At 31.6% G+C, this 16,514-nt stretch overlaps 1 protein-coding gene across 2 annotated transcripts; it reads right to left on the minus strand.

Annotated features, from left to right (window-relative positions):
• Positions 1-815: 815 nt before the first annotated feature.
• Positions 816-15,599, minus strand: LOC18599403 (uncharacterized). 2 transcript variants are annotated; one of them, XM_088806936.1, is made up of 10 exons: positions 12,684-15,599; positions 10,901-11,362; positions 10,067-10,792; positions 5,346-6,158; positions 4,626-5,123; positions 3,263-3,751; positions 2,548-3,072; positions 1,615-2,454; positions 1,263-1,381; positions 816-1,147 (listed from the first exon to the last, which is right to left on the minus strand). In XM_088806936.1, exons 1-9 carry the CDS (start codon positions 15,183-15,185, stop codon positions 1,343-1,345), a joined length of 6,894 nt encoding a protein of 2,297 aa, XP_088663062.1. In that variant the 5' UTR covers positions 15,186-15,599; the 3' UTR covers positions 816-1,147; positions 1,263-1,342. The 2 variants fall into 2 exon arrangements, with proteins under 2 accessions (XP_088663062.1, XP_088663061.1); XM_088806935.1 differs by having other exon boundaries at positions 1,260-1,381.
• Positions 15,600-16,514: the final 915 nt, after the last annotated feature.

The raw sequence follows: 16,514 nt of genomic DNA on the forward strand, positions 1-16,514 counted from the left end.
TGCTTAGCCGGTAGTAACCTCTCGAGGGTGAAAATGCATGCAATGAGGGTATTTACGAATGTGAAAAAGTTTCCTTCCAATCCAAATTTATTTGAATAAGAATGTTATTTTACATGATGATGCTGTGATCTCAGTGAAGTCATATGTAGATTAAATGTCAATGTCTTGAGATTTATTAGTTGACAAAATTTTCGGTTTTTCTTTGTATAAAAATATGTTTGATTGTTAAAAAAATATTAAATTATAATTTTAACTTTACGTAAGTTGTTTAAGGATACAAATTATTTTAAAATATTTTACAAACAACTGTATAGAAATAATAATGATTTTTTACTTTTATTATTATAAATTCACGTTAAAATTTTAAAAAGATTGATTTTTAACAAAAAAAGGTAAATAGTAATAGTTTTGATTTTCTTAGTCAAAGCCACCAATGACAAGGAAATAAATTATGAATTTTTTTATGTTATTTTTAGTTTGATATATGAAATTAATATTTCCTCGAGTTTTAGAAGTTGAATTTTTTTCAAATACTATTAAGTTTAATATCACATACATTAAAATTTAAAACAATACTATATTTTTAATATTAATTCATATCATATTTAATTATGTGAGATATTTTTATATAAAAATTCTTGATAGTTAATTGGAGAGATTCAAATTACACAAAAACATATTTCAAATTTACATAAAGAGGTGAAGACTTTAAAAAAGTTAATATCCTCATAATTAGAAATTGCGATCGTTTTTTGAACGTCTTCTATGCAACATGTAACGGTGATAATTGGAACTCATAAGTTACATGCAATAAATGCAACTGAATCATCATGTCTTTATTCCCGAAGGTAACATTCCAGGGACCCAAATTGAAGTGTTTCTACTCCAAGAGAATGACCATCATTAATACAATTGTAGGTAATTGGATGCGGCAAAATAGAGATACTTGCTGGCAAGTACCGAACTCTGGAGAAGCTCAAACAGGGAGCCAATTTTGACATCTCTATTCAACAACCATGGACCATCATATATGGTCTATCATATATAAGACTGACAGTTGAAAGTAATGAAATGAAATAACCTTCTGGGTTTCCAAGGACAGCGGCTGCCAACTAGGCAGCTTCATTCTTCACTAGAGCAATTCAATCTGCAATCAAAAGGCATCTCATCAATCGTCAGTCTATAAATTGCAAGTTTTCCATTATGGATGAAATAAAGTAGACAAATGAAGAATTATGAAATTAGAACAGGTACTTAACTACCATCGGATTTCAATTGAAGGAAAATGAGCCTGTCTCATAGGCACCAAAACATGCATATTGCCTTATTCCAGCTTGGGCAACTAATTGGTAACCTCAGTCACTTCAGAATTGCCAGCATTCTATGATCATAAGAAACAACATATTCAAAGGTACAACCAATTAGTTATGCGGCAAAATACACCAAGTTACATTTTGTAATAAAATTCATTATTAAAGAGAAGACATTAAAAGCTTTATGTCTATAGCTTCAAAGGGCAGAATTATAGCAAAGGCAGTCATTTTCATTTTGTAATAATTAGTAGGCTGATGAAAACTAGGAAAACATAGGAAAATCCTTTAAATTGATGCATACCATTTCTTCGAACAGCTGTTTTATAGTAGTTTTAAGGTCACCTTCCCACCTTCCTTTTTCTTCCTCCTCTGTCAATTGCACTTGCTTCAGTTCTGGTGTGCTTAAATCTCCTTGACAGAAAATCTCCATTTTTGGGCACTCTCTCACAATCACCTTTCGCAAGACTGGGAATTCAAAGTTGTGATCCCCTAAGCAAAAGCTTGCTAGACTTGGTAGACAACTTAGTTGCAAATACTTCAGTCGGGTGAAAACAATGTCACCTTCCATTTCATCACCCCCACATGCTACGATCTCCTCTATTATCTCACAATCAGTTATGCTCATTCTCTCCAGTAGCATCAGGCTCTTAGCCGTTGAGCATGCTATTAAATTTACGAATCCATGACATCTTGAAACTTCCAGATTTGTTAAATTTTCCAAAGACACCAAAGATGGCACTAAAGTCTTTAATTTGCCACATTCCAGCACTTCAAGAATTCTCAGGTTACAGAAAATTGGCATGGGTTGGCACTCTTCCTCCCAGAGACGTGTTAGCTCTGGAAGTTTAGACAACCTCAATTCACTTAACCGAGTGAGTGTCAATGCATGTCTTTCCTCACCACTGAGTTCTTCAGACTGGACTATTTGACAGAAGGAAGCATCACTCAGAACTAGCTTTTCAAGATTTGGTAATGACTGGATGAAGCAATATGGAAGAACAGTTGATTTCTCAGGAATGCACATGAGCTCAAGAACTTTCAGTTTCTTGAAACATTTTGTTGAGAGTACTTGGCTATGCCATGTCCCTTTCACAGTATCGTTCTGCTTCAATCTTAATTCTTCTAAAATAGGGAACGTAATCTGAATGATTAACATGCGTGTTAAACAAAAACCAAGAGTTGTAATTGGTTAAATTATAAAAGACAAAGAGTTTTATAAGTTTTGCATTCATACCTCATTGACCCGAAACAAGGGCTGCTGATTCGAGATTTCAACCTGACTCTTTGTATATGTTTCTCCAAAGCAAAGAGATTCTGAAGCAAATATCTCCACTTTGTGGCATTCAATCACTTCCATTTTTTTCAATGATGGCCATTCTGTGGCAAGTATCTTAGAGTAAAAACTTTTCAATTTGGGCAATTTTTCAAGTCGAAGGTATGTCACTCGGGGAAATACAAGCTTAGTCTCTGTTTCAACCACAATCGATTGAGTAGTTGTTATTGCATGTGATTGATTAGCAATGAGTGCTTGTGGCTCAAATATTTCTTCTAATGAATCGCAATTCACAATCTGCAATTTGTTTAGTTCCTCAAGTCTTTCCATCATGTTGAACGGGAAGACACTTAGGAGTGCTTCACAACCTTCAACCCGTATCTTATTTAGTTTGCAAAACGAATTCACAGTGAGTTGGTCCTGCCATATCCTTCTACAGTCCCTCATAGCTTTGATTGTTAACTTCTTTAGCTCAGGGAAGACCACCTAAGATATTCATTTAATTGGGTTAATAAATGAAATACGAAAGAAAATAACAAATTTTAAGTGTTGAAAAGAAAAAAAAAAACCTTAACAAGGCATCATAGTGAAATTAACAGATGAAAGAAAAGTCACAAACAAAAAGGAGAATTCGCGCAGAAAAGAATGGTAAAGGAAAAACAAGAAAAGAAACCACCTTTTCACTGAAGAGAGCCGAGTTATTTCCTTGTGCATTCTGATCAATTTGAGGTTCATCCCCAACTTCGTCAATCATAGATTTAGAGAAGAATGTCTTCAATACAGGACAGTTTATTAGGTAGAGCGATTTCAAAAAGGGGAATTCATTGTTAGTTTCGTAACAGAATCTTCTGAGTTTGGGAAGGTCTTTGAGCTCTAGGAAATTTAGAGTGGAGAACAACATGCTGCTCATCTTTTCTTCTTCTGTCAATCCTTCCATGAGGATTACTTCTTCCATGATCTTACAGTCCAAAATCGAAAGTCTATGGAGTTGCATAAAATGTTTTACCATGAAAGATGGAAACAGATATTTCAAATTGTGACACCCCTGTATCGTAATCCTTGTCAAATTGTAAACATGATAAGAGGATGCTAATTGTTGGATATGCCATATCTTTTGAACGTTAATTGAGGACAGCTCCAAATCGTACAATTTGGGACACACAACCTGCCGACATAATTCTCATTAGTATGAAAAAGTTTTCGTTTCTTTAAAAAAATAAAAATGAACTGAAAACAGTGATTTCAGAGAATGGATATGTTAACGATAAGGCATGATAGTCAACAGTAAGATTAAAAAGCAATAATTGAAAGATAAATATATATATATATATATGTACATAAAACCTATAGAGCCTCCCATTCTAAGAATCAAGCTCAAAATTGGTTCAACTTATTCATTTAACTATTATTCTATTATTAAAATAATAAATTTTAATTATATTTGAAAAGCAAAATTAAATAAAATATATTGTTCCACAAAAAATATTTTAATTGGGTAGGTTCGAGTCAGACTTGAACTTAAAATATATGCCTAAGCCCAAACCTAATCGGAACAAATCCACGAGCCTAGGTGGGTACTTGTAAGAAATGTCTTAAACATACATTAAAATATTAAAAAAACTTTATGTGATTACAAAAGGAAAGAAATATTTTAAAAGAATAGATAAAAGAAATGAGATAAAGGCAGTTAGTACTTGTAGTCATTTCTTTGTATATTGATACCATCAAACTTGACACTATCTCTTTTTTTCTTTTCAGTCACACTTAACACTGTCTAACTCTTTTTTTTTTTTCTGTTACCATGCAATAAAATTGATCAAACTAAAAAAAAAAACATTTAAATATTTGATTCAATGGTAGATGTATGCGTCTCATATTACTTAAAAGAGCTAAATTTGAATTCATTCTACACTCATATAAAGAAACAAGAACAAAAGAGATGCATGTATAAGTAGAATTTAAGTGACGGACGTACATAAAAAAGAGAGGAAATAAAATCTTGCAAAAATATAAAAATGAATCTTCGCTAACAAACTGACCTTGTCGCTGAAAAAAGTTGCAGTAATATCCCCTTTTTCACTTCCATCACCACCCGTCTCTTTCTCCTTGTCCCTTGAATATGAAGAAGCAGCAAATGTACTCATTTTTGGACAGTCCACTATCCTAATTGTGCCCAACCTTGGAAATTTAAGAGCTCGACTTCCCGAATAAAAACTTGTCAAGTTGGAACATGACTCAATTATTATGTACTTGAGCCTAGGGAACGTGACCTTATCTGTCGTTGCTTCCTCCTCGACTCCGTGTTCCATGATGACTGCTTCCACCGAGGGACATTCTTTTACATCTAATCTGAATAAGTGCTGGAGGCTCAAAGCCATTGAGGGGGTAAAAATGTATTTCAAGCTGCTACAATTACAAACTTTCAAACTTGTAAGGTTTTTGAAGTCCAAAATTTCCTGAGGATTCTTATTCCATATTTCTATCAACTCAGAAAATGTGTCTGAAAGCTCCAAATTTCTTCCGTAATGATATTCACCCTAACAAACCCAATATATTGCAATAGTTATATCTGGTACAACATAACATTAAGCACAAATACAAATAACAACAATAATCCTTCTTCTTTAGTTATTGAACTAATATCTTTTTAATTTCTAAAACAATGAAAGAAGACAATATTTCAATCAGAAAAGTAAAATTGAGCAGCAGTTTACAAAATAAATTGTAGCAGGATCGAAGCGTCATGAATTAATTCATACCTTTTCGGTGTACAACTGTTGTATGGTGGTATTAAGGTCACCAGCCCAACGCCCTTTGTTATCGTAACGTGATTCTTTTACTCTCTGTAATTGTGGGGTGCTTAAAACTCCCTGAGAAAAAACCTTCAAACTAGTACAGCTAATCACAATTAAGTCTTCCAAGGATGGAAATGTGAAGGTGTGATTCCGCTGACAAAAGCTTTCGAGGCTTCGTAAAAGATTGAGTTCTAAATATTTCAACTTGCTGAAAGTGATCTCACTCTCATCTCCTTCGTTTGCAACTATTGCTGTCATCCTCTCGCAGTATTGTATCGTCATTTTTGTTAGTTGTACTAGACTCTGGACTACTGAAGGTGGAAATAAATATATCATCTTCTCGCACCCTTGCACTTCAAAAGTTGTGAGATTTCGAAAAGATGCTGAGGAGGGTCCAAAAAATATCGAATCATCACACCCCACAACTTCAAGAGTTTCCAGATTAGAAAGAATGGGGCCCAGCTCTGAATTTTTCTTCCATATATATGTAAGATTTTTACAAAATTCCAATTTTAATTTTCTAATTCGTGAGAGTATCCCAGCATCAGGCTTTTCACCAACATCTCCTTCACAAAAGACTAGATTTTCGAAGTCACAATGAGAGAGCTTAATATTTTCAAGATTGTGCAATTTTTGGACCAAAAAAATTGGAAAATTGGAGCCTCCCACCTCAAAAACTTTAATATGGTGAAAGAAGTCAGCGGGAAACTGGGCATCACTTATCATTGCAATGTCATCCATTTTTGATAACCGCAACTCCTCTAATTTGGGAATGACCTAAGAAACCAATCAAATAAGAAAAAGACAGAGTCAATGTTGCTCTAAAAGGCCTTTTAAAAAAAAACAAGGTCAAAAGAAAAAAAAAGTTATTCTTAGTCAAGACACACACACACACACACATATATATATATATATATATATATATATATATAAATATGCATGCATAAAAGATATAGATGAAAGCTATACAAGTTCAGGTTAATGCTCTCCTCAACCCATTAATTTTTACATTGCTTGGACTAGTTTAATTCTGTTAAAAAGAATTTGAGATTTTCAAACACCTAAAAGTGTTTATCCTTTTTTTTCATACATACCAAGAAGTAGTATGCCTTAGGATGCATAATGACGGTAGAGATAATCTTCCTTTAGAAGTAATAGATAATCTAAATTTATGAATGTATACATCTTTCAAATCAAACATTAAAGGATCAAATTGTGCCTTGGGCATTCATTTCGAGAAAGTCAAAAGCACCATCTAATCTTCGTACTTTTCAATTTTGTTTAATTTAATCTCTGTACTTAAAATCGAAGTAATTTAATCTCTTAATTTTATAAATTACATCAATTTAGTCCCTCCTCCAAATAACATCTAAATTTGTCATTAAAAGATAACGTCAACGATGATGTGTCACATTTTGATAACGTGGTATACTCCGTGACATAGAGTGATGACGTGACAATGCCACGTGATACTATACAACGTCGTGGTAGTGCTGATGTGGCATTGACATGCATGTCAGTGCCACGTTGCAAATAAAAAAAAATTCAAAAAAAATTCTAGCACGTCATAAGGACTAAATCAACATGTCAATGCCCTGTGGTAGGTCAAAATATTCAAAAAAAAAAATTTACCACATCATAGGGACTAAATTGAACAAACATATATAACACAAGAACTAATTGAACAAAATCGAAATGTTGAAGTACTAAATTGAAAAATAATTTAAAAAATATAAATCTTTAAATAAATTATTGATATGCTTCTTAATAAGCAAAATATTTAAATGTAAAAGATTTACAATGTTAAAAAATATATAAAAATATTTTTTTTACTTAATTATTTGATTTTAAAATATTTACATTAATTTATTATTTTTACAAAAATTACGTTTAAATTGTCTTTCGATAAAAAATAATTTGAAAAAATTTCATACTTATAGTCAAATTTAGATGAATAACTTGTATTACGTTAAAATAAAACAATATAAAATAACTAAATATGTTGATTTAGTTACAACTTCTATAATTTACAAATACACATTCTTTGAAAATTATTCAACTCTTACCCAATTTACTTTTTATTTAAATTTACTCAAAATTTCTTATAAAACGATTTTGTTTAAATTCAAATACAACAATTAAATTCTGTTAAATTTAAATTTACAAAAAATTTATTAATAAAATAAAATAATACAAATATTTATAATTATATTTAACTTTATCAACCATAAATATAATCTTTAATATAAAAAATTTCAACTTAAAAAATATAACTTGAAATATTAAACAAAATAAAAAATTGAAAAGGTGAAACTCAAATTTTATGATTGTAATAAAAGTTTATCATGTCCAAATTAAGCAAGTTAAAATGAGAAATTATTTTTACAATCATTGCTAACTTCATATCTCCTTCATTCAATTTTTTAAAAGAAGAAATTAAACCAATATATTTTACTAATTTGACTTTAACTCAAATTAAAAACTAAGTTAAATAAATTTCATATTTTTATACTATTATAAATAAAAAAATATTTAATCATTTTATATTATTTTATTTTAACATAATATAAGTTATTTATCTAAATTTGACTTCAGATATAAAATTTTTTAAAAATATTTTTTATAAAAAGAGAATTCAAACTTAATTTTTGTAAAAACGATAAATTAATTTACATATACTAAAATCAAATAAATAAATAAATAAAATATTTATATATATTTTTTTACACCATAAATTGTTTACACTTAAATATTTGACTTATTAATAAATATATCAATAATCTACTTATATATTTATTTTTTTAATTTAATCTCTTAATATCTCAATTTTGTTCAATTTAATTTCTGTGTTATATATTTTTGTTCAATTGAGTACCTATACCATGATAGTTTTTTTTTAAAAAAATTTTTTTATATGTAACGTGGCAATAGCATGTCAGCATGTTAATGCCACGTCATCGTATAGTGCCACATGACATTGCCACGTCATCACTCTATGCCTTGTGACATGCCACGTTATTAAAATATAACACATCAATACTAACGTTATCCTTTAACAACAAAATTGGATGTCGTTAAAGAAGAGACTAAATTGACGCAATTTTCAAAATCAATGAACTAAATTGCTTCGATTTTTAATACATAGACTAAATTGAACAAAGTTGAAAAGTACAAAAACTGAATTGATCTTTTGACCATTTGTAAATAGATAAAACTAAATACAATAATTCTTTATGCAAGAAAATAAATTTTCACCAAAATGGTATAAATAAAATGTTTAATGATATCGTAATGTAATACAAGTTTTGTGTTGCAGACTTAATGAGCTTCTAATGGCCCAAAAACCAAAAAGTTGTTGTCTAAGAGAAGGATAAGTGTAAAAGATCTATGATAATCTATTAAGCTGCTATTTAGAAAATATAGAATGAAGGGAGAAATTTAATTAATTAAACTAGTTTTTTTTTTTTGAAAAGCAATTAATTAAACTAGTTATTACGGTAGTTCATAGTATGAAATAGTACTCTCCCTTTTCTTTTTCTTTGTTATTTTTTTAGCTATCCCAAAATCAAGTTTATTTTTCTTAGACACTTAATAGTCTTATTTTTTTTATATTACAAACTTATTTTTTTTATGATTTATTTTATTTTTTCATATTAAAAAATATTGAACACCTATATCACAAAAAAATTTTCAAATTTTAATATAAAATAAATCAAAGTCAAAAGTTTTCGTCTTAATCTTCTTGAAAGTCAAGGAGAGACAAAGAAAAAGGAAGGGAAGGAGTATAAGATAAAATCTACTTTTCATAATTTTTTTGGCTTTTTTGCGTTAAAAAGCATTGAAAATCTATATTATAAAAAATTTTAAATTTTAATATAAAATAAATCAAAATCAAATTTTTTTTAATCTCCCTAAAAGTTAAAGAAGGACTAAGAAAAAAAAAAGGAGGGAAGAGTATGAGATAAAGCTAAGGAAATGAATTATATTAAACAACACTATCTTCTCCAATGTTTGGTGTGCAAATATTAAGAGTAGGATAAGATGATTTTTATCATATATTGTATTTGTTGTGGGTAAGATAAAACGTATGATAAGATGATTATTTGTTTCATTAATAGAGCGGAGAGACCATAGCAGTATTTTTAAGAAGGTAGGAATCTGGGAAGGTTTTGTTGAACCAGAAAATATAGAAATGCAACAGATCCTACAACAAAATTGAATTTTAATCACATTTTTTTAGACAACATTTTTTTATATAACAAAACCTTAAAAAGTGTGTTACGAAAATCATAAAACGGAGTGTGATTGATATAAAAAATGTCTAAAAAATTTAAAAAGGACACTGTCAAAATTCACTTATGTGTACTTAAATTTTATATTTCAAGAATCAAACCTTTTGCATTATTGGTAGGAAAAAGCGTTTTTCATTACAAATTTAATGTTTTTATAAGTTAAAATTGAAATTAATGACGGAGCTAGACATAAATTCTGTTAAAACTGAATTTTTTCATTTAATACATATGCTTCTTAATTTTATTATTATTATTATTATTAATTGATGACAAATTAAAAAATTTATCATACTTTAAATTTCAAAATTACGTATTACTGACAGATATCGATATGCCATGCATGTGACCCTGTCCATGTTTCAGTTTTGAAATAGTGAAGGTTCAGAATCATACCTCTTCACCCAAGAAAAGTGGTTGTCCTTTTATGAATTCCCGTCTGTCATGGATACTAAAGCCTTCTGAAGCTATTATCTTTATTAAAGTAGCACAAGCTGTCTCCAATTTTTTCAACATCGGCCAGAGTATTGTATGTTGCCCTGGATAGAAACATTTCAGCTCCGTTAGGTTTGTAAGCGCCAGTGAAGACACTCGAGGAAACTTAAACCTAACCGGCTGCTCCAATCCATCCCCTGCCGACACAATCTCCTCCACCCCACAATGACTTATTGTTAGATATTCGAGTTGGGGAAGATCTTTGGCTATTGATGCTGGAAATAGATTTTTCAGACTCTCACAACGCCAAACACTTACTTTTCGTAGATTTTGAAAGGTAAGACTTCCTTGGGGATCTTTATTCCATACATGCTTCAGTTTTGGTAGATTATAAATATACAATTCCATTAGTTGAGAATCTACAGCATGTGTTTCTTTGATATTTAACCCTCCAACTCCAACCTCAAACATCTGTTCTAGTGAATCACATCTGTACACTTTAAGGTTTTCTAGACTTTGAAGTACTCCCAACATATTAGATGGGAAAAGAGCCAATAACTCATCACAAAAAGAAACTGTCATTTCTTTTAATTTACTGAAGGAACCTGCTAGAAGTTCATCATGGAACATCTTCTTCACATTGCTCAATTGGGAGAATGTCATCCTTTCCAGGCTAGGAACTGCAGCCTACATAATTTGTGCCGATAAGTAAAAAGTTACCAGTGTTAGTTCATGAAACTAAGGCAAAAAAATTAAGGAGTACGACAGACCAGGAAGAGTGAAAGACTAATTCACCTTCTTATTGAAGAGAGCCTGTATACTGGACTCATGTTTCCCCTCCATTTTAGTTTCACTAATGAATTCCTTTAATTTAGGGCATTGTTCAATCGTCAACACTTTCAGTAAGGGGAACTCAATATTATAATTTCCTGAGCAAAAGTTGAGGAGATTTTGAAGATCCTTTATTACCAGGGAGTTTAATTGAGGGAAGCAAATTACATCTTCCTGTTCTTTTATTTCCCCCGTAAATATTATCTCTCTTAAGCACTTGCAATCTACTATCTCAAACTGTTCGAGGTGTACCAGATTTCTAGCAACAGAGGGTAATAACAGATGTTGTAAGTAATGACAGCCCTCAATGATGATGGTCTTCAAATTCGGAAGGCAAAAACAATAAGTCTCTGAAAGCTGGGTGTGCCATATCCTTTGGGTCTTAATTGAGGACAATCGCAAGCTTGTCAATTGAGGGAACACAATCTGCACACATGTAAAATCCTTTTTCCTTAAAAATCAAGAGAATATATGTGTATATCTTAAAATGTGAAGTCCAAAAAGAACAAGTGTTTTATCTAATTCGATGAAAATATATCAAGTGATCACAATTTATTTTTGTTACTTATTATATATTAGATAATAAACATTTGACATTATAACTTTTAAGCATAAGACATTAATTCAATTTGGAGTCTAAGTATTTGTAAAAGTCTTAATTAGAATAGGAAAGAAAAGTTTTGAAGTAAAACATTAGTTACATCACTAAGATATAAACCTAAAGATTACATTTAGTTAATTTATTTACGACAAAAATGTTTTACTTTATTATGTTTATTTTAATAACATTAACACATATTAATTATTACTTATTATATATTTATTGTTATATTGTTTAAATTTAAACAAAATTATATATTTTTTGTTATTATTATCATTTAACGAGGAAAAAACTATTATTAATTAATGATAATATTAGTAATACAACAAAATCAAAAGAAATTATATTTAACTAATTGATTTTCTTTGTAAAATTTTATGTTTTGATAGGTTCTTCTAAAATTATAATCTTTATTTGTTATTTTTAATTATCCATGACATAAATTATAAGTATGGAGATATCACTGAATTTAATAAAAAATAAAAACAAAAAAACACAAATACATAAAACTGGTTTACACCTTAGCTTCTTAGACTAACCGTTTATGCAAGCGAAAAGATCATCAATTAATCAAGTAAAATCACTTCATATTTGCAGTCACTATGTATTCTTAGTTAGATGTAGAAGTTATTATAACCCATTTGGTTGATACTTTTATTACTTGCTTTTCACTTTTTGAGGAATTTTTATAAATTGAAGGCAAAAAATAAAATTAATATCATAAAAGATTTAAAATTAACAAATAATTAAAATGTAACACCAATAATAACACAGCTGGTTTATAAAGTATATATTTTGTGTATAATCCTCGAACATGTTTTGTGCTTCTGAAAGGAAATAGAAAATAGCAAAAGTGTTAACCAAATAAAATCTAAATTAACTTGTACGTGCCTTTTTCTACTATCATGCTCTTCAAATTGCCCCAGCTAATAATCAAAACTATGAAAAATAAAATCACTCTCTATGGATGCAAGAGCCAAAGAATCAAAAGCCAGCATCAGAGTTTGATCCTTTTGGTCTTTAGCATTTAGCAATTATGATATGAATAAAAGCAAAAGTTGGAAAATGAAATGGGAAGCGAAACAGATATATATATATGTGAAATGTATAATTAAGCCATTAAATGCTCCCTAAATAAATAAATACCCGTTTATTGAAAAGGGGCTTGGTGCTTGTATTCCCCTGCTCCTGCTGGGATGTGGAATTCATCTTGTCTTCGGAGCTAAAGCTAATGAGCTGCGGCAGATCTTGGAGTGTCATGGACTGTAATTGAGAAAACTGAGTTTTCTCTGTTGCTATATACTGGACTTCCAAACCATTTTGGATGTGAAGCTTCTTTAAATGTGGAAAATCTTCACCAATATTCAACTCAGCAAATACATTCTCGATACCTTCAAGTTCATCTACATACAAATCTTGTGTCTTCTTCAACAATATTTTCACCCCATGATCCAAGTAAACGCTTGTATCTAACTTGAATCTCAGTGTTCTTGAGCATTCATACTCAGAGAACCTCTCCCAGGCACCATCACCTATAAAAATCTTGTATCTGTCCAATGTCTCACTGAACAGGCATTCTGGAATCATTTGGGCATTCGGAATATTAACATACAAAGTGGTTAGATGAGACAAATGCTTCAATTCCTCAAGACTAGCATTTCTTCTTTCACTACCAAGTACTCCATCGTCCCATCGAACAAAGCTATCTTCCAAATATAATTCTTCTAATTTGGACAAATTGGATAAGATATTTGGTGGGATGATTTTGAGTTCAGCACAATGACTCAAATCTAACAACCTTAACCGAGTCAATTGTGCTATCTCCCTGGGTAGCGCTTTAATATCTGAGCCTGCAAGGCTAAGGATTTCTAATTTCTTGAGCTTTCCAATTATGGTTATGTCTTCCAGCGCACATCGATTTAAACGCAACGTGTGAAGGTTTGTTAGGAGATTAATTGACACAGGTAGAGATTGAAACTGCATTCTAGCCAAATGTAGGACTTTGAGTCTTTCTGTTCCCCGGAAGAAGTTGGCTGGAATATGCACTGAACCTTCATTGTTCATAAAGAAGAAGGAAAGATGTGAACACCCTAACTCATCAGGAAGCTCACTGATACTAGGAGAACTTAAAAAAATCACACTGCAATCCTTATCGGGCCACTCTTTTAGCACATCACCATCTCTTAACACAAACATATGGTGGTCCCTTGATGCAATTGATATGCCAACATCCCGAACAACATCATGGATATCAAACCGTTCATCGTTATAACTATCAAGCAACAAACAAGACGCTTTGAGCTTACTCACCACTGTCAATACTTTGTCTCTAGATTCTTCTATTGTGTTGACACCATGAAAGAAACCCAAACCCATGATGTAATACAACAAGTATTTAACGAAACCATCATGACCGATTAAACTACAAAGCAAGAAAGTCAACTTAACTTCCTCACTTTCTATATAATCGTAACTCAACTTTATAGCTGAATATACAGCCTCTGTTATCCCTGTGAAGCTTCTTGATGAAGGTCTCTTTAGTTCACGCAATGCGCTCTTCCATTCAAACAAACGTTTGTTTCTCAAAGCCCTAGCAACTGTTGCGATGGCGATCGGCAGTCCCGCACATTTCTTTGCTACCTCCATAGCTGTAGGCTGCAGATCACAACTTTCAACACAGTCACCAGCCATCTTTTTAAACAGGTCCCAGGCTTCTTCTTCATTTAAAAGGCCAACCGCAAAATTTTTCTGAGTATCCATCCCACTTGATAGAACTTCGAGATCCCTAGACGTTAGCAGTATCTTGCATCCCTCATGTTCATTGCCAAAAGGAATCCCAACTTCCTCGAGATCTAATCTTTCCCAAATATCATCCAAAACAACAAGAATCTTCTTCTCTTTCTGCAATCTTTCTCGTAGTCTAAGTGCCCTTCCAACCATACTCCGTTCCTCAAATTTTAAACGCAATAAGTCTGCAACTTGGTTTTGAATTTTCTCAACATCAAGGGTCTGAGTTACAGTTGCTATAACTACGGAATCAAATAACTTGCCCTCCTTGACTTGTTTGGCAACTTCTTTGACTAGCGTGGTCTTGCCGACGCCACCCATCCCGTACACCCCTATAATGTTGATACTAGCATCTTTCAGTGCCTCCATGATTCCATTGAAAACCATCGTTCTTGACTCGAATGTTTCGAAACCTTTAACACATGCGACCATGATACCTTTTGGAGCTGCACGATACGAAACCTTGTCAAATTTGCCCTGTTTGAGTAGCTCAGCGACAGCCTTCGCCTCCTCTTCGGCTTCCATGCTAAGCTTGTAACGAGTCCAGAAACTAGGACACAAGCCAAGGAAACACTTTTTCTTTGCTTTTTCTTCATCCTGCATTACTTTCTCTACTTCTTCAGAGATCTTCTTGTTGACGGTAGTCAGCCACTTGTCGACATCGTGTTCAATCTCCTCCCCATTTCCCATAGCAGCATCAACCGAATGCTGTACTCTTTCTCTTGCATCATTCAGGCTCTCAACTTGATTCTTGAGGGTCCGGACCTGGTTCTCATGATTGCAAAGGTATTTGACATGGTTTTTGATGGTAGAGATCGTGTACTCTGCAGCCTTAGTGACAATGGAGCTAACGATTTCCATTTCGTTTTCTTTTTTTTTTTCTTTTTTTTTCTTTTTCTAAGTTGTGAGAAGCAAACTGAATAAGAAAAAATGCTATGGGTAAAACAAAAAAAGAAGACAGAGAAAAACAGGGGAGGAAAACCAGAAAAGAAAAGGAATAACAATGGAAGGAGAAGAAAGAAAAGCGTCTTATATAGCAAGCATCATCAAAGCATGAAAAGAAACCAAAAGGCCTAAAATTGGAAGGGTTTTGCGTGGCGTACCTCCTCAAAAGATGAGAAATTTTCCCTTTCTTCACCTTCACTGATGAGATTGAACAAGAGAAGGATTCTTGAAAAGATAAGTTCAGCAATTAATTCTCTCACCTATGAAGGAGCATACTCAGAATTTTTTCTTTATATCTACAAAAAAGAGCAAAGCCAGATAAATTTGACAAAGACGAAGAAAAAAAGTATTACTTTGGGTGGAAAAAGCTGAGAAAATATGTGATGGCCAACGAACCAGCTGTCTAGCAAGTCAATGAGACATGACAAGAACCAAATGCATATAAAAAACTTGGTCTTATAATTTATAAATCTTAATTCTATTATATAAACCAAATGTGTAGGAAGGATTGGACCGTCAGGAGCATTATAAGTGACAGTCTCGCGGTATTTGCGGTACTTAGCCGTGACAGTGACAGAGGTTCAATGTCGTCGCTTCTGTCCAAATTCATTATCTCAATCTAAACAACGCGGTAATGCCTAGTTTCCTTGAATTGTTGAAGTGTCTAAAGTAGTAGTTTCAAAGAGAAAAGAACACCTCAAACTGTGTATTTGCATCACCAATAAACAATTACGCAAAGGGAGAAACCTTTAACTTTCCATACATTTTCCAGGCTGGACAAAAACATACTGACTGTTACATAAATTCTTCTTTTCCACATTCGCTAGAAGCGTACGAGCTTGTTTGAGTCCACTGAAACTGTTAGAAATTTTGAGAAAATAAAAAAATAAGAACAAAAAAGGAAGATTGACTTTGAAAGGTGAAAAACCTTTCTTAAAGGATATTTATATCTTTAGTCAAAATATTTCTACAGACAAATTTTTTATATCATTTAACGAAAATATATGTTTTTCCATAATACAACTCTTTTTAAACAAATTATAATTTTTTATCAAAAATTAAAGATGTTCGATATATAAAACTTTTTTACTTTATAAACAAGCATAACTTTTCACAATTAATTTAATTTAATTTATGAAACTTATAATAGTTTATCATCAATGTCAAGTATTTTTTCCACAAATATTATTTCAAAGAACTTTTCTTTTCTAATGTTAATTTAAGAAATCCACTAATATTCCAAAT

This window comes from Theobroma cacao, chromosome 5 (assembly GCF_053813885.1).
Source record: "Theobroma cacao isolate CCN51 chromosome 5, ASM5381388v1, whole genome shotgun sequence".
In the NCBI taxonomy this organism is placed as follows: Eukaryota; Viridiplantae; Streptophyta; class Magnoliopsida; order Malvales; family Malvaceae; genus Theobroma; species Theobroma cacao.

What these genes read in the sequence shown, in the direction of transcription:
- LOC18599403 (XM_088806936.1), bottom strand. Translation starts at nt 15,185, where the DNA reads ATGGAAATCGTTAGCTCCATTGTCACTAAGGCTGCAGAGTACACGATC. An exon ending in AGCCCCTTTTCAATAAACGG is followed by an intron (nt 11,363 to 12,683) that starts GTATTTATTTAT and finishes ACATGTGTGCAG; the next exon opens with ATTGTGTTCCCTCAATTGAC. An exon ending in CAACTTTTTTCAGCGACAAG is followed by an intron (nt 3,752 to 4,625) that starts GTCAGTTTGTTA and finishes TTATGTCGGCAG; the next exon opens with GTTGTGTGTCCCAAATTGTA.